Consider the following 18,279-nt stretch of genomic DNA (forward strand, 5'->3'; position numbering starts at 1 on the left):
AACGCATACACATACATGCGCATCCGGCGCGGTCAGTCACAATTTAGCTTGAAAAAGAACGATCAATAATTGAATCAGATTAGTCAAACAGGCTTGTGGATTCGCATTCTTAAATTGTAAAATCATAGTCAAACATGATGTGTATTGTCTGTACATGCTTATGGTTCGGCGTAGTTCAATACGTCCTAGTCTTTCCGATTTCTCCTCAATGCAACAGCAGGAGCTCATCTGTTGGACAGTGAAACTAATCAGGAGCCAAGTAAAGTCTTTTCAGGACTGCTAACAACAACAAGCCTAGCAAAACTCTTCAAGTCGTCTACCGAGAAGAGAAGCTCGGACAAGCCAAACATTATTGGCGCTCAGGGCGGACTGTTTCTCCTACGTTACAGCACAGAACACTTGAGTTATGCTTTAGAAACAAGCTCTACTGCTTCGAGAGGAACAAGGCGAACAGGCTCCGGACGTCAATCCGAAACTCGCGGCTAGCTCGTTCACATTAGCCGGGGGAAGACGTGTGCGGGTAGCGGCCAAAAAAATGGAGTTGGACGACGTCGTCCTCTACCAGGACGACTCCTGCAACTCGACCATGATGTCCGAGCGGGTCTCCGATTTGGCCAGTTCCATATACCGCGAGTTCGAGCGGCTCATCGCGAAGTACGACGAAGACGTGGTGAAGGAACTGATGCCGCTCGTCGTCGCCGTTCTGGAGAACTTGGACTCGGTGTTCACTGTCAACCAGGAGCACGAAGTAGAGCTGGAGCTGCTGAAGGAGGACAACGAGCAACTTGTCACCCAGTACGAACGAGAGAAGTCGCTGAGAAAGCACATTGAAGAGGTGCGTTTCCATGGTACACACTCTGATTTGCCGCCACAATTTGTGTAAAGCACATAATCCAACTAATTGTTGAAATTAAGATTAGTTCTGAACTCTAGCTTTAGCTTTAGTGTTTAGTTGATAGAGTATTTGTCAAGTAAATTATTTTTAAAAAAGGACACGCATACACACACATGCACACTGTCACACACTATTTTTGTAAATCTGGGGTGTGCAGAAATCAATCAAAGCAAATTTTGTCATACAATTTCTAATCAATGATGGCTTCAGTGTTTGCTATTTATGATACAAAACCTATGTAGTGAAGCGTGCCATTAGAGATGCTTTTCATCAACAATATGCGAGTTTAAAAATGTTTGCAAAAGATATGTTAAATATTGCATAATGGCATTACTAATTACTATTAGTGTTGAGATGCTTCACTTCTTCGACAATAATCCATAAAAATAATTTTAAGGGCTTTCCCTAGCCAAGTAAATTTGAGAATTTTCTCAAATTTCTCAACACATTTTCGGTTGGGTAATGCAAAATATTAATATTCAATGTCTTCGGTGGTAAATATTATTAACCAAATTTAAGTTGTCAGATCATTGTAAACATATTGAGAAAGCAGGCCAAAGTGTCCGATATTACATAATTCACATTTTGTCAAAATTTTTTACACTGAATCCATGTGATTGGTATCGGCTGATAGCACTCCTGGTTGATCAGTAGCTTTATTGGCACCTTAAATCCCTGATCAGAATATCCCTAGTCATTAATACTTGTTGGAATATAGGTCAGTTATGGTGAATGGTATTTTTAATCAGATGTTTTAATTGTCGGAGCTTGAAAGTGAGCATTGAAAGATTTGGGCTCTTGTATTTATTTAAAAACATGAGTGTGTGTGCATGTATGATTGTGCAATGTGCATGGTAGAAGTGTCACCAAGTAAATAATTTTGAGTGATTTATTCTTTGAAGGATTAATATTAAATCTATATACAGTAAAACAATGTATATACCACTGTAATTAAAAAAAAAGTTATCTGTACTGCTAATCCTCACGAGTGTGCTTGACCTTTGCTTGCACTGTGAGGCGGATGTGCTAACCAGTGGTTGACCGTGACACCCTCTATAATGTTCTTGAGAGAATTTTAAAATTAGCTAAATTAAAAGAACATTTCAGGAAATGAATTTCTACAGGTTGGCTTTGCTTTGAGTGTGCTGCGGTCCAAAATTTTGATGCGACTGTGGATAGGCCTAGATGGGGTGGGGGGGGGGGGGGTAGGATGCTAAGCTCCAAAAGGGGGCGGGCAATTTCTGGTCAAGCTTATCTCAAAAAAGTCCTTAAATCACAAAAGATTATTTTCAGGGGATGGATTTTAGTGCTGACATAATTTTTACCTACAGACCTATTATATAAGTTCCAACATTCAGCCCACTCAAATGCTCCTTTAAGTGAATTCCTCCTTCCATTCATGCAAATGTATTGCAATGACTTTATAACACATATTTGTCTTGTTCCTAAGAAATACACTTAGGGTGGGTGCGCAGGTGTTGTGCAGAAGCCATGGCAGCAAAAGGCACACTGAAAACTTGTTGACCCACTGTGCTTTCCTTTTGTTTTGTTTCCTAGCCAATCAGCACTTGATACTTGACCATTCTCCCACATCGCCCTTTTGTTATGGATACAAAGTCACCTTTTAAGTTAAATGTAAGGCTTCAGGGCTCACAACGCAGCATTCAGTTGCCCGTACTTGCATTATTTGCAACTCAAATTTGCTTGTAAAAAGACATTCACCACAAATCTTATTTTATTTACCACGAAGAAAGAGTGAGATCAAGGATACAAGCATCACCCATACACCCCACCATGCATAGCATGGTGGGAATGAAAAATGAAAGGTCTGACATTCGCCATTCAAGCACTAAGTGGTATGACGAGTCCTGGCTGCTATTCAGGCGTATAAATAGAAACTTTCAAAATTAGGTGGTGGAACTCTGTAAATTCAGTATCCAGAATCATCCAATCAGCACTTTTCTGGACACTCGTGACTAAGCAGTTTAGAGACGAGAGACCTTCTTACATCCGGGGTTTGTTGAAGTTGTTTGTTTTAAACGGATTCTATCTTGTGTGACTGAACTCTAAATAGTCTCAAGGGTTCTTCAAACTTCATCATACAATGGATGGCTAACCATCCCACCTATGACTAGGGCTGGACGATTATGGAAAAAAAATAACAATCACAAATATTTTGATTGAGATTGAAATCGTAATTATTAAAATAACAAATCAGATTTTAAAAATATACATAGCAGCGGTTCCTGCATGTTTTAGCTTCTTCGGCATAGTGTGGCGGCAAGCATAGATGGAGTCCACACAGAATGAGAACAGAAGAAGTTGCTATTGAGCTCTATTTATCTAAATTGTTTTTGATTGGGAAGAATTTATTCCATTAATGTTAGTGTGATCTTACCTGTGTGTATACAAAAATACAAAGTGACAACAGAGCGCAGGTTTGGATGTAGAGCACAAGAACACCAAGTAACAACAGACGGCAGGACTGAATGCAGAAGCCCTGAATGCGGCTTGACGTTCTGCCAACATGTAACTGAGCTTTAATACTGAGATAAATCAAGCAATGCCCAATCTTGTTTGACAAAATGAAGGACCATAGCGACCAACAACATCACAGATCCAACCCAAAACACGGCCTAAACCAGTCATAATAGCACCACCCCCTCAAGGGGCACCACACGGTGCCCTACACGGCTTGTGAGGGAAGTTCCGGAGGAGGCAAAGGTCGAGGATGAGGGACCTCGAGACACAGGAACACTCCTGGGGGCCGTACGGAAGAAGATCCGAGGGTGCTAGATGAGACTGGCTTCAGGAGGGAGATATGGAAAAGGAGGGTGAATCTAGGCCCAAACTGTGACCAACATTGGAAAGGTCAGACTTGACTGGAGGCGGGGGGTACATATCCTGTGCAACCCGCTTGGTGCGTTCCTTCAGGGTGAAGCGAATTCTGCTGAGTTGCATTGGTTAAATTCCTTGGGGGCAGTAGGCGTCTCGTGCCTTGTGAAAGGTTGGCCGATCAGTCAGGAAGCAGAGCGCACCAGGGTAGGATGGGTGTGCAGGTTTGGTGCTGAGGGGGTGTTATCTAATGCTGTTGGAAATCCTGATCACAAAGGGAGATGAACCGCTCGAGAGACATGGGTTCATCACGAGTCGACAGCTGATCTTAGTACGAGTTGCTTAGACGTCTGTGGTTGTACTGATATGAATGCTATTGACAAACTTGTGCACTTAGAACGCTCTAACAATGCCGTTTTAACCCCTCACACTGACTGTATGCGTGCACTCCTTTTAATCCTCTGTGGGCCTCCTGTTTGGACCATCCCACGCACAAACATCATCAAGCATTTCGAACAGCCCTGATCCACTGCTGGCAAGGGCTGTTACACTTAATCTGGTTTGGTATTTTTCCAAAACCTTTGTAATTAATCCCAGGAAAACCCATCTTGCTTTTTCAGGGCAGGAAAAAACATTGGGGAATGGACATTGAAAGGCCCTTTGATGCCTTTTTGCATGTGTTTTTCCAACAGACTCTGGTATTTTCCTATTTGTTGCTTCTACATTGCAAGTTAGATGTTGAATGACAAGTGCAACAGGTCACGAAGGAGTGTTCAGATTATTTGTCTTGTCATGACATGTTGCGAAAGCGCGAAAGTTAACCATGGGCCCCCAGAATGTCAGGTAAGATTGACAGGCTCACGTCATCTTTGGTTCTTCTGACATTAGTGTGAAATACTTCATGCCTGGGAAAGCTGCTCTCGCAATAGTCTAACGTTAGCTCGCATGTTATGTAAAGTTGTACATATCTGATGATGTTATTTTCAGATAATCAGATATTGGAAAGTAAAAAGATCACAAGCACACACCCCTTCATGTTGTGCCTTTATGTACCAAACCAAACTTTATGTATGGCGTCACAGTCTCTTGAGTTGTTTCAGTGTTAGTGTGTTCCTATGCCATCTAGTGGTGATTATTAGCAGCAATCAATTGTAGTGTAAAAGGGTCCTGCAGTCACCAACACAAATTCAAAGAGACAACTACTTTGTGAGCTCTGCACAGCCTTTGTGAATCGAAGATGATACCAAAAGCAGAGTTTAACTACTGACTAAAAGAAAGAAGGAGACAAGCGAGACCTCTAAGGAGATTTAGCCCCTTTTGGATGTGAACCCATGAGGTTTCTGTGCCTTTTTGTTGAATCAGTTGTCCTCATAACTTTTGTCTTTCATTCGTTTTGTAATGCCATTTGTATGTATATGTTTCATGTCCGTGTTTGTAATCAGTTCTCATTGTTACAGCTGCACGGGTTGTGAAGGCTCGATATAAATAAAACTTTATTGTATTCTATTGTATTCCCTTTAGCATAGCACCATCTATTGGATGCATAGCGCAACCGCAACCACTATTGTAGCTTCTATTCTATGCGCGTTATAATGCTGTGCGACCTATATAGGAAAACTGTTTTAAAATGGGCCAGGGCGGCCTGGTGGTCCAGTGTTTAGTGCGTTTACCTCACAGTGCGGAGGTACCGGGTTCAATTCCAGCTCTGGCCTCCCTGTGTGGAGTTTGCATGTTCACCCGGGGCCTGTGTGGGTTTTCTCCAGGTATTCTGGTTTCCTCCCATATTCCAGGTGTGATTGTGAGTGCGGATGGTTGTTCGTCTATGTGTGCCCTGCGATTGGTTTGGCAACCGGTTCAGAGTGTCCCCAGCCTACAGCCTGAAGACAGCTGGGATAGGCTCCAGCATACCCCGTGACCCTTATGAGGATAAAGCAGATCGGAAAATGGATGGATGGATGGAAGGATTTGGTCATCACCTTCGGAGTGGATCGCCATGCTGCGCTTAGAACTTGGTAATGATAAAGTTGACCAAAGCATTCGTGTAGTAGACCACCATGCATTCCGATTGGCTACAATGTAGCTGCTACGTTGTAACCATGCACCGTCTGTACTCGACCGACTACATCAGGTTAAAGTTACACACATGCAACGTATAATAGTTATTGATTGTATGAAAATTTCCCGTATGTCTTTTTTTTCTCTGCAAACCCTGTTAGATATGCAATTAACAGCATCGGTTTTGTTCCATTGTTTGTTGTTGTGGTCTTCCATCGGTCAGTCAAAAATGCACAAGCACTGTGATGTCCAGACTTCAAAGAGGTTCTTGAGAGGACATGTTGAGAAAACCCACAGCACTCTCCAGTCAAACACCTTGAAGTCGGTCAAACATCTTGAATAGTGGAGTGCTTCATTATTTGAGAAGCACTGCACTATACCATTAGTGACTTTGACGCTCGCTATGATGGGAAAAAAGTTTTTACCCCAACTTGGCCTTAATGGGAAGTCAAAACATTCTTTCCAACATGTTCTATGGGCCCCCGCCAGTCTAAACATGGTATTCTGTTTAATTTTGTGTTTTTGCGCTATGAGTTTAGAAACAAAATCCACCAAAATTTATCCATATCTGGAGGTGGGCATTTTGCCTCTTGCTTCGACTAAAAATAACATCACATTCTTGTAATAACTTGTTGCTATTTATCTTAGGATCAGGAATGCTTTTTGCATGATTAGGTCTGACATCTACCAAGTATACAGTATATTGAATTTATCAACAGCATCATTCATATTACTGTATCAGTATTTATGTAATTTTCTATTGAATAAGGTGGCCTTTACTGATGAGATTATTTAATACATCCCAGATAGCTTTAGTATTATGTTTATTTTCTAATAGTTTAATTAGTGTATATATATATTTTTAATTGTAGTAATCCCATTTAGGGGGCAAGTGACATTCTACCAAATAATCACATTAACTTCAAACATTCACATTATTCAAGTTAAATCCCTCTTGTCACTGCTCCAAACTCAGCGGACTAATTCCAATTTAGAGGTTTATCTAAATAGCAAAGGAAAAGGCAAGGCAGGAAATCCTTCGGAAAAACAAGCACTTCCCTTACTTCTTTTGTCCAGTCAGGGGTGTCTGCTGACCTGCAACAGACGGTCACTTACTGCAGAGTGCAAAACCAGGCATTATATTTAACCTGATACACAGTTCAGGTTTCTGATATCCTACTACCTAACAGACTAACAAATCATTGTTCTGTAAAGTGCAGTTCAACACATGCTTTGTATTTGATCGACTGCCGACAACTTTGACAGGTTAAGGTGCTACAGATTGTGGAGTTGGATATATTTGGACACATATTCTACCCCTTGCATTTAAACATCTGTTTGATTTGTGATTGTTTGATGGTTCATGGAAATCTTTGGAAGCTCATTTTTGAAACCAAAGAAAAACAAGCAACAGTACACAATAGTTGTATTGTATTGTAGTATGTGCTGTATGTACAACACATTTTACTTTATCTATATATTTTTATTTAATGCCAAAAGTCAGAAATGAGCAGGTTATGAAATTCTTATGTAGCTTTTGAAGGTTGTTGCAAAAATCACGATTCCATCATGAGTCTTTTGAAATGCTTATCTAAGCCACGCTACCAGGAGGCAGTTTCCCCGGACTCACAGGACTGAACGTCCTCTTGTCAGTAGTTGTGCCCTGTTGTGGTCTTCCCAGAAGGACCCCAGCAGCAACCAAGACATTTGCAGAAACAAAGCGAGTTCATGTCAGCATGTCAATTGAGCGGCGATACAGTGGTGCCCTGTGTGTTTGGTTGCATTCATGCACTTTCGCCTGAGCCACATGTGTTAGTGTATTGGAATTCGGGGACAAAAGGAGCATTATGCATGCGATGTTGGAGGAAGACTGTGACAGTCAACGGGGAAATCCATTCTCTGGAGAGTTGTCTTATGTGCGATCGTACTTTCTTTGTCATATGATGAGCTGCAGGGTGAGAGTAAAATGGTGAGTTTTGCTATACAGTGAAACTCCTCTACAACGAAATCATGTTTGCAGCATGCCATTTTTCACAACAGGGGGTTTTCACTGTAGCAAATATGATCTCAAATGTAAACACGTGTACACGCACACACAAACGATTGTGTACTCTTTATTTTTACTCCAATCGGGCATAAATATGAGCATACACTTATTTGACACTTCATATAGTCAGCATAGAAAGATAAAAAGGGGAAGAAATTGCGACATTTACGATCAGCATTCACTTTCACTTACGTCAATTTCTTGTATAATGTCTTTCATGTTGTTTCCACCGTCTTTCATTTTGATCACTTTTACCCTCTCTTGCAGCGTCAGAGCACTTCTTGTCTTAGCTGTAGCAATCTTAGCAATGCAATTCTTGCTGCGTCTGAAACTAACAATAAAAGTTGTTAGTTTTGCAGTAGAGGTCGCTGTTGGATTAGACTTTGTTGTAGTGAATCTCGTCGCGAGGCAAGAGCAGAGAAAATGATTTCATATAACGCAACAGGGGCGGCCCGGTAGTCCAGTGGTTAGCACGTCGGCTTCACAGTGCAGAGGTCCGGGTTCGATTCCAGCTCCGGCCTCCCTGTGTGGAGTTTGCATGTTCTCCCCGGGCCTGCGTGGGTTTTCTCCGGGTGGTCCGGTTTCCTCCCACATTCCAAAAATATGCATGGCAGGCTGATTGAACACTCTAAATTGTCCCTAGGTGTGAGTGTGAGCGTGTATGATTGTTCGTCTATGTGTGCCCTGCGATTGGCTGGCAACCGATTCAGGGTGTCCCCCGCCTACTGCCCGGAGACGGCTGGGATGGGCTCCAGCACCCCCCGCGACCCTAGTGAGGATCAAGCGGTACGGAAGATGAATGAATGAATGAATAACGCAACAGGGGTTTTTTTTTGTTGCATGGGAGGCAGGAAAGTGGGAATGGTGTTAATGCATGAAATTTTTTTCACACTAATGGCTGTTTTCGACCATGTAGGTTTCATTGTAGAGAAGTTTCACTGTATAAAACAAAACATGGAGACAACTAGGTTTACAATTGAGAACAAAATGTTTTATTTTTTATTTTTATTTTTTTTGGGATGCTGCATTATTAGTCAGCCATATCCTCAAATGCAACACACATCACACGTGTGGCAGAATTAAAAAAAAAAGCTGCAGACCTTTTAAAAGGAACACCCTTTGGGAGATTTTGTTGGTGAGGGCAACAATGTGATATTCTTACAAAAAGAGGCTGCTTGTGGCAACGTACTCAGGTGATCCTCATGTGTCTACAGATGACACCCACCCCGAGGTCAGAGCTTTATATCAATAGGGGCCCGTGTCACAAGACTGCATGTTTACAAGCAACACGCATGAACTGAATTCCTGAGTGTCCATCCAGCACAACTTTCAAGATTTAATGCCTGACCCACTCATTACTTGAAAACTAATGAAGGATTGCCTTCAGAGAAATTTATGGTCGTGTTCCACTTTTAGTCTTTCAGATGCCGAAATCATGATTCATTAACTTGCAATATCTAGTACACCAGAATGGATCGGATGAGATTGAATACATTGGTACCTTGATTTAACAAATTAATTGCGGGAATGGGTCGTCCGCGAGAGTAGATTGTATATTAAATTGAAGTACTTTTTTTTCTGACAGTCAAAACGCACATGCGGGCCGTGATCATGTTCTGAGTGCTACCCTAATTAATAAATATATATAAATTGGGGTTGGGGTGGGATTATAAACAGAAATGATTCCTCTATTAGAGTTGATCCTCGCATGATCGTAGCTTGGCGAAGTGGAGGGCATAAGAGTTGAGAGTTGAGTTGAATCGGCAAAAATCATAAGTGCCCTTGGTTGTCTGTTGATTGCTATTTATTGTTTTATTTGTTTATATTTATACATTTATATCTTTGTCTTTTTTTATGCAGTTCAGTTTCACTCCCCATATTTTTAGCTGTGTGTGTTTTCAATGCAGGGGATGTTTGCACTGGGGTTGAGAGGAAAAAAATGTCATCTGTGCTGTATGTTGTACATAGAGCATATTTGACAATACGGCTGACTTTAATTGACTTGACTTGAGAGTGACAGACAGGTTAGCAATTGTGACTCCTTCACATGACGTCAGCTTCTAGCTTTGCAGTTAGCAAACGTAGCAGGAGTGGAAATGCTTTGTATACTTTATAATATTTCTCACTTTTCAAATACTGTACATCACGTTGTGATTGTGTACGCCACGTTCAGTCTATTGTCATATTGGTCAATGCCGAAGAACCAATGAGGATGACGTAGGACATGTGACACTATGAAGAAAAAAAGAACAAAAATTCTCACATGCCAGACTTTCATCATCGTGGTTTTAAAGTGCCCTGGATGCCACAGGACCAATCATCGAGTACAGTATGTCACACTACCCGGGCTACGACTTGTCAAGGCAACTGAAACTCGTTTACAAGACACTATGACACGCCCGTCAGCCCGTCAGCTACATTCCTGTCGTCTGACATTGGCAGAAGTTAGCTCTGTGAACCTAAGCTAGCAAGGTTAGCTCGACAATTTAGCTCATCTATTGCTGGTCAAATACCTAATGTCCGTTCTGCATTTAATTGAGAAGCCAATAAATAAAGCAATAGATTAGACACCATGTCGACTGTTAGTTTGAAACTAAGCTGAGACATCGATACAGAGTCAAACATAGAGTACTGCATTAATAAGTCACAGAATACTTTGGCGTTTGTCTCTTCCATATTTGATGTGGCAGCGCCCTCGTAATTTAAGGCACTTCAAATTCAAAAGTGACAACTTACATCTTGCATGAAGTCAATCCCTTTCATTCATCCATTCACACACACACAAATTCGATATGGGTAAAAGGTTGGCACCAGAAGCAACTAGTTTAGTTTTTTAAATCTGCTGATTATAAAATGATTGTGCCCACATTCAGCCGAGTTTAGAATTTATCACCACATTAACAGCGTTCCACTCACAGTCACTCACACATGCAAATCCACATCAGACACGGCCTCGCTGTGTGGCTGGGTTTCTTTGACACCGGAACCGGCATCATCCACCTGTTGTGGCGGCAGATTAGATGACATTGATCACAGAAAGTAGGTGCTGCGCGGCCCGTTTTCTCACGCCTAATCACGCACAAGCAAAGGCTTTCTCTTTGCCATTGGTTACCCAACTATATTTCACAGTGGTTGAGCAATATGCCTTTGAAAGCCAGAACCATGCCACTGCTCAATCATTTGTACAACTAAAGTCACAGGAGCAAAATGCTGTCCCATTGAGGGAATTTCTAGAGTAACCTGAAAGTATTAAAGCTGCTTTTTTAAAAACATTTCTCAGTGCTTGCTCACCACATATAAAAAGTGAACTAACCATCCATATACATCCATCCATCCGTTTTTCTACCGCTTATCCGCGGTTGGGTCGCGGGGGCAAAAGCTTTAGCAGGGAAGCCCAGACTTCTCTCTCCCCAGCCACTTGTTCCAGGTCTTTCTGGGGGATCCTGAGGTGTTCCCACGCCAACTGGGAGACAGTCTCTCCAGCCTGTCCTGGGTCGTGCCCAGGGCCTCCTGTCGGTGGGACATTGGTATATTAAGATATTTTGTGATGTTTTCTTTAATCAATGTATATCTTCTCAGTGAAAAACTGCTTTGAGATGATTGCATGACTTGGTAGCTTTCTTGCCTAAGCAACTTCAGAGATGGACTCTGGAGCCTGCTTTGACGACTTCAGAGATAACTCTGACGACTTCAGAGATAAACTATTGAGCCTGCTTTGACGACTTCATAGTCTGCTTTGCGTGAATTGTCAAAACTTGCCCGAGCCACCTCATCTGGCTCCTCTCGACGTGGAGGAGAAGCGGCTCGACTCTGAGCCCCTCCCGGATGGCCGAGCTTCTCACTTTATCTCTACGGGAGAGCCCAGACACCCTGCGGAGAAAACGCATTTCAGCCACCTGTATCTGAGATGTCATTCTTTCAAAAAATTAAAATAAATAAATAATAATAATAAACAAATAAATAAATAAATAATTAGTGGCAGCACTGTTTTTAGTACTGACGACTTTTCTCACAATTCTGACTGTCTGGGTTTGAATCTTGCTTATCGTCATGTGTTTGCATGTATAGCAAGGTTCATTGAAGACATGCAATTGTCCATAGGTGTGAATGTGAGTGTTAATGTGTGTTATATGTTCCCTTGCTGGTGACAAGTCCGCAGCGCTGAACTTCAGCTCACCTGCGACCCTTATGGGGAAAAAATGATAGACGATGGATGGATGGATGTAATGTTTCTACCCCAAAAACAATTATGACGTTGGAATTGATCGTGCTTCTATGAACGTCAGTTCTCTGATCATTGTTTTCTTCTCCATCTGCAGCGATACATTGCAAATGAAGACTCCTTGGATGGGGAGAGAAAGGATCTCAAAGGTCGAGTGGCGACTCTCGAGTCACACTCGCGGCAGCTTGAGCTAAAAACAAGAAACTATGCAGATCAAAGTAAGTGTACTGTGTTGTATTGGAAGAGATGGGACAACTGGGACACTTCATGAACTGTAATAAAATATTCTGGGTCAAACAAACAAACTAGCAAACAAACCACGCAATAGACAGAAATAAGAGACTGATTTGGAAACTGACCAATTAAAATTGCAGGACAAGACATGTTTAAGAACATCACAACACCGGGAGATAATCTTCAGAGGCCATCAAGCAAAAGCCCTCATGATGCGTGCATGACTGCCTTGTTGACAGTGCGTGACCGCTTGTTTGTTTCGACAAGACATTGTAACAGTTGTTTTTTTTTTTTTAATGAAGGGAAACATTTTGCCGCGCGTATTGCAGTGTGACACTTCTTCTTTTCGCGTTTGTGTCACATTTGGAGTTTCACTTGTCATACATTCTGTTTGCTAGCAGAATTGGGAGCAGTGTGTGCTAAATCAGCATGCTGTTGGAGTGTAGTCCAATCAGTGCTCTTAAAGCAAAGGTCTTTTGTAGTGGCTCTTATTTACTGTAACTTAACAAATCGAGGTACTTTACCTAAATGTGTTCACCAGTCGAACGATCGCTCACGATGCTGTTTGCCAAGGATTGTTAAAAGCCGACAAAAGGAAACGTCCTTGGATCAGTTCTCTACAAAATACCAGGCAAAACCACTTTTGAGAGAGAACATGAACTAAAGAGGTCAAAAAAACCCGATGAGGACACGGTGAAAAGCTAAATGACCATCATTGTTGTTCTTTACCCGCTTCTTTTGTGCAATAATGTAATTGTAACATGCATTTGTTACATATTTTGATGCATGTTTATGCTTTAGAAAACATTTATGTCTGAATGTTGGTGGTGGTGGGGGGGCTTGGAACGGATTAGGACATTTACATGCAAAACGTGTCTGTACAAGATTTTCTCGTTAAGGAATTTCTTCCAGAACCAATTAATTTCATAAGTAGAGGTACCGTTGTCATGTGTTAATCATTTCACACGTAAGTCGCTCCAGAGTATAATTTGTTCCCCTCGGACTATGAAAAAAAACTGCGACTTCTGTGTCCAGAAAATATGGTAATCGGTGCCGCCAATTTAGCGGCTTTGTGGCGATACAGTCTTCAGCAACTTTTCCAACACTGAAATGAATTTTTAAAAAGCGACTAGTCATTTTTTATGGCCTAAATGATTTGAAAAGATTTATGGAGAGTCTGAGAGAAGGTGTTGTTGACACTTGCACACAACCACCACAGGCAAATTTATCCATATAGATATATTTAACACTTGATGGGTGGGCAATCACAATTTGTATACAATTAATGAAAGATCCATTTTCCAGCATGTGTAACGTTGGAATAATTGATTTTTTTTGTTTGGATGGCACGTTTTCTATGAATTTCACATTTTCATAAAATTGTGCATGTGTGACATTTCCTAGCATGTTTTGTAAGCGTTCTAACTTACAAAAAGATAGGCTTCCTTGATCTCAGTCAGGTGTTGTGTATTGGAAAATAGTGATATAGGGGCCCCTTCTGGTCATGAGCTTTCAACGCAGCAGTCAACTTTAGCCACATTGAGTTTAACTTTCACACTTCTTTCCCTTCTTTTCACCAATTGTTAAATCATATGCGCTTTGGTTTCTAAAAATGTATTTTTCTTTTATGCAGTCATCAGATTTGAGGAGAGAGAAGCGGAGCTCAAGAAGGAGTACAGTGCTCTCCACCAGAGACACACGGAGGTATTCTAGTTCATGAGATCAGCACGCAAGTGTGTCTTCATACGCTTACAGTGACAGCCCAACAGTTTTTGTGTTTTAATTTAACATTGTATTCAAATGAGTTAGAAATTAACCATTGCTTGTCGGAATGTTATGCTATGCAAGCAAGCACCCTCAATGGAAATAAATAGGTTCAATGAACAAGAGCCTCATCTACAAAATATAACATTTCAACCACGTCACATTTTAACAGATGATCATATTGATGATGAAAACGTATTTGACCTCACCTTGCAGATGATCCATAGCTACATGGATCACTTGGAGCGAACCAGACACCAGCATACAGTACCAGCAGAGCCCTCCGATTCAGGAGTAGGCACATCTGCGAGAACGCGGTAAGGCCCAACAAGAGGTCAGCTCTTCATATTGTGTCAATGTGCTGTTGACGCAAGTCACAAACAGCTGATCATGATCATACGATTTTCGTGGAAAATGATGTCATCGTTAAGCGAGATCAAAGCCATTTATTCCTGATCACAAAAAACAATCACTCACAGCTCATACTTTTCAGCCTGCAGCCATTAGCGACCAGACTGTATGTGGTGCAGGGCCCTATTTTATGACTGTCAAACTATAGTGAGCTACTTTCCATTCTAGTTTTCATTTAACATTTTAAGACATGCTGATGAACCTGGGAGCGCCCCAAAGTTTTTGCTAACATTCCATTCTGTTCCTCTTTAGAAGTGGCTACTTGGCCACTAAGCAGTCTTGTAATCTCTGTACAGATGTTTACAACATCCCTTTGGTTTCCCACAGGCTCTGCTGTATTCCTTATTTCTTTCTTTCTTTCTTTCTTTCAGTCCTGGTCAGCAGTAGTCAGTCACTTTTGTGCCACCCGGATGTACCCTGGTGCCTGCTGTTTTCCATCATATAATGAGAGAGGAAAAATAATAACATTCCCCTCATGGCTCAGTCTCTTGTGTACACATAACCTATTTTTGCTTTAAAGTCACGAGCAAAGTCTCACACCCACATTCAGACAAAAACGTATGAGTTTGGGAGTAGTGCAGCCAGGAAGCTGCTGCCTGAAGTGAGGCATATGGAGCAAGCTGCATCAGCATCCGACGAGAGAGAGGGAGATAGATGGATATAGAGTGAGAGAGAGAGAGAGAGAGAGACACGTCAGATCATTCTGTACTGCACAGTGCCTGCTGGGTCACAGCTCGGCAAAGGACAGGAAAAGGGACAGAGCAACAAAAACAGGTTCACCAGAGGAAGACAGTGGTGGAGTTAACCAGCCTCTCTTTGCTCTCCATGCAGCATTTTCTTCTCTCTGTCTGCTGCTCTGCTTAGCTTAGTTTCTGCTCCTGAATTTCTGTTATTGTTACTGCTGCCTGCTTCCATTCACTGTCTCCCTCACAACTGAGTTCTTTTCTGCTCTGGCTCCTAGCTACAAGGCTATACAACAGCTAACAGTGTTTGATTTTGGGTCCAACTTTGGTTAAATCTGTTCTGTGGTGCCCATCGCTGCGTTTCACTGCTTCGTCTCCCACAGACGTTTTGACACGATTGAGGCGTGGGGCCATGAGCCCCGGGTGCATGCTGCTTTTTGTTTTTGGCTTTGTTGGGGGAGCGGTGGTCATCAATTCTGCTATACTGGTGTCACTGTCAGTGCTGCTTCTGGTTCACTACTCTGTTGCTACTGGCGGCTTACTTGCCCTGCCATCTTTGTCCTCCATACAGCGTCCCAGCAGGTACATTTATGTGCGTAGAAATGGCTTGAGTGGAAAAGTGTATTTTTCCTGCTCGCCAGCCACTGTAATATTAACCGTTGAAGCCTGTTTGAATGGTAAACTGGCACTGTGTTGTTCCCCAGGAGGTAGTGCTGGGCGATGTGGATAAAAACTTAAAGCACGATAGAGGCCATTTTCTATCACGATAACAATACACCACAATACATTTTCAGTTTTTTATCGGTCTGTGATCTGATCCGGTGTATGTTCTATTATTGTTGTGATATCTCCCAGCACTAACCGCCACAATAAGTAGGCCAAAAAAGAAAATGTATGGAGAGAAAATGCTTCTAGTCAGACTTGTGTTGTCAAATAATACTTGTCAACAAATATTGCCCAAATTTTTAAATAATAAAAATACATTTTAGAAGTACATAAACTTTTCTAGATTGTTTATGCACTGATTCAGAATCTTCCCTGTTTTATTTTCTCTAACACATCTGGTTTTCATAATAACATAATCTGTAATAGTTATGAATTAAGGGTTAGGTTCATCAGCAGCTGGATTTTGTATTTTTTTTAAGTCATAGTCATAAAAAAAAGTTTTAATCTGTTTTGGGACACATCAAGCCATCTCTGATTAACATTTGCCTTTGACGAGTTTAAGCCAGCAAATAAATGGATTTGTTATTGTGGGGGTTGATCAAGATTGCTGCAGGACCTTGAGCAGGCTGTTTTTTTGCTCAAGCTATTCTTACAAATCAGTTACAATCCCCTTCAGCCTTTTATTACAAACCAAAAAAGAGGATGTATGCATCGCTAACATTTTGGGGGACCCTAAATGTAAATAACAGTGGTTGGCCTTCATCATTCACTGCACTTGACTGATAGGGAATATTTTGGTTTTGTTTAGCACAAGTCAAGATTAGTGCCCCGCGAGTGACCTGTCCCGCACTCTGCTGAGCCGTTTCCATTGTATTTGGAACACTGTCGTTCCTCACTGCTGCTTTATCGCAGCTACCGTTGTTGTCCTGTACGATCTCCATCATACCTCTTCACTGAAAGGGAGAGCCAGCATCGAGTTCATACTATGTTGCAGGGGTGTTGCAAACGTTTCCCACCATCACCTGATTCGCCCTTTTCTTTTCGAAACGCGAAAGGTTGCTCTTAGGATCCTATATGTATGTTAAATCGCTCCATGTACAGCACTTTGTATGCAGCGATGGCTGTTTGAAAGTGCTCTATAAATACTGTTGACTTGACTTGACTAAAATGCTAATCCTTTAAATGTAGTGTCTTTCTTTTTGTTGCTGTAATTTTTAATTTGGCAGCCTCATCGAAATATGGAATTCCTTCAAATTTTTAATCATCCACTGTTCATTGTATTGTTCATCTGATGATTCTATGTACTCCAGCCTCTCTTTTCAAGGGAACAGGTTATCCTTGTGGTTCTTATCAACTTGCAATTGTAATTTATGTCCCTCTATCTTTTTTTTTTTTTTGCTGTCATCTGAATTAGTGTTCCATTTCTCTCTCTTGCCATTGTGCATCTAGGAAGGATCGACCTATCTCCATGGGCATCTTTCAAGTACCAGGGATTGATGGCATGAGCACTGACCTCCACAGGGACCCCGTGGATGTCCAGGCTGAACCTTGGAGATTCAATAACATCAGCCATCCAAGGTCTAACACCAGTCTCAAGGTATGCAACATGCGCCTTCACAGTTACCAATTGAGGCCGCCTTTTTTTTTTAATGATGATTTCTAATTAAGTTAAATTCAAATGTGAAGTGGTTTTCTTTCCACCGAGTGAAGACATCATAACTTGGCTCAGTTAAATGAAGGTTCGAAAACGTTTTTACACTTCTGTTTTAGAGAGAGGATGTCGTGGGTATTGAGAATTTTGAACAGCTTGAGTTGTCACTGAGTGGCCTGGAGCCCAGTAAGTGGAGGAATTAGTGCCATTCAGGGAGGGAGGGAAGGACAGGGAGGGAGGGAAGGACAGAGTCTCTTCACATTGTTGCTCTTAGAAACCAAACTGCAAGTGAGACGGCATCAATATAAATGACTTGCTTACACCAATGTTAAGCAAGTCATTTATTTTTTATTTAAACAAGGACCACCACATCTAAGTGAGCTCTCTTAAAAGTTGGGTCTTTTCAATGATGATAATACTCAGTTTTTGTGCTTTTGAAGCACACGATATTTGTTAACTGTGGGTTGTACCTGGCAATGCGCTACAACATACTGACAAAATGTCATATTTTGTTTACCTCTTTTAATGACTCTTTCAAAATATAATACACAACGCATTGTATGATGCAATTCTACACCACATAAATACATCAACCTTAATTAGCATACTGTTAAAACAGAGTTTTATATGTGCCGTTTTACTTTTCAAACATTATACACCTTTATGAAAAGGCACATCAGCAATTTAAGTCCTGAAATTCCATTGTCCCTGGGAACAGTATACGATAGCATATTTGTTGCTGTGATTTATTTATTTAACTTATTGATTTGTTTTTACTTTCCATCAGCAGAGTGGCTATCGATGCCGTGGATGTTC

The 18,279-nt window shown here is 41.4% G+C and overlaps 1 protein-coding gene across 3 annotated transcripts in view; it reads left to right on the top strand.

Annotated features, from left to right (window-relative positions):
* Positions 1 to 200: 200 nt before the first annotated feature.
* LOC127594584 (C-Jun-amino-terminal kinase-interacting protein 4-like) overlaps positions 201 to 18,279 on the top strand; it is a 46,677-nt gene continuing 28,598 nt past the window's right edge. For 2 of the 3 annotated variants that reach the window (XM_052056429.1, XM_052056431.1), the window contains exons 1-5: positions 201 to 835; positions 12,152 to 12,272; positions 13,922 to 13,992; positions 14,269 to 14,369; positions 17,262 to 17,409. In XM_052056429.1, the coding sequence (XP_051912389.1) occupies positions 536 to 835; positions 12,152 to 12,272; positions 13,922 to 13,992; positions 14,269 to 14,369; positions 17,262 to 17,409 (741 nt within the window). In that variant the 5' untranslated portion in view covers positions 201 to 535. Of the gene's footprint in view, positions 836 to 12,151; positions 12,273 to 13,921; positions 13,993 to 14,268; positions 14,370 to 15,151; positions 15,729 to 17,261; positions 17,410 to 18,279 lie in introns of those variants that run through there. The other variant, XM_052056432.1, reaches the window with a different exon arrangement.

The sequence above is a fragment of the Hippocampus zosterae genome, unplaced genomic scaffold (assembly GCF_025434085.1).
Source record: "Hippocampus zosterae strain Florida unplaced genomic scaffold, ASM2543408v3 HiC_scaffold_22, whole genome shotgun sequence".
Classification (NCBI taxonomy): Eukaryota; Metazoa; Chordata; class Actinopteri; order Syngnathiformes; family Syngnathidae; genus Hippocampus; species Hippocampus zosterae.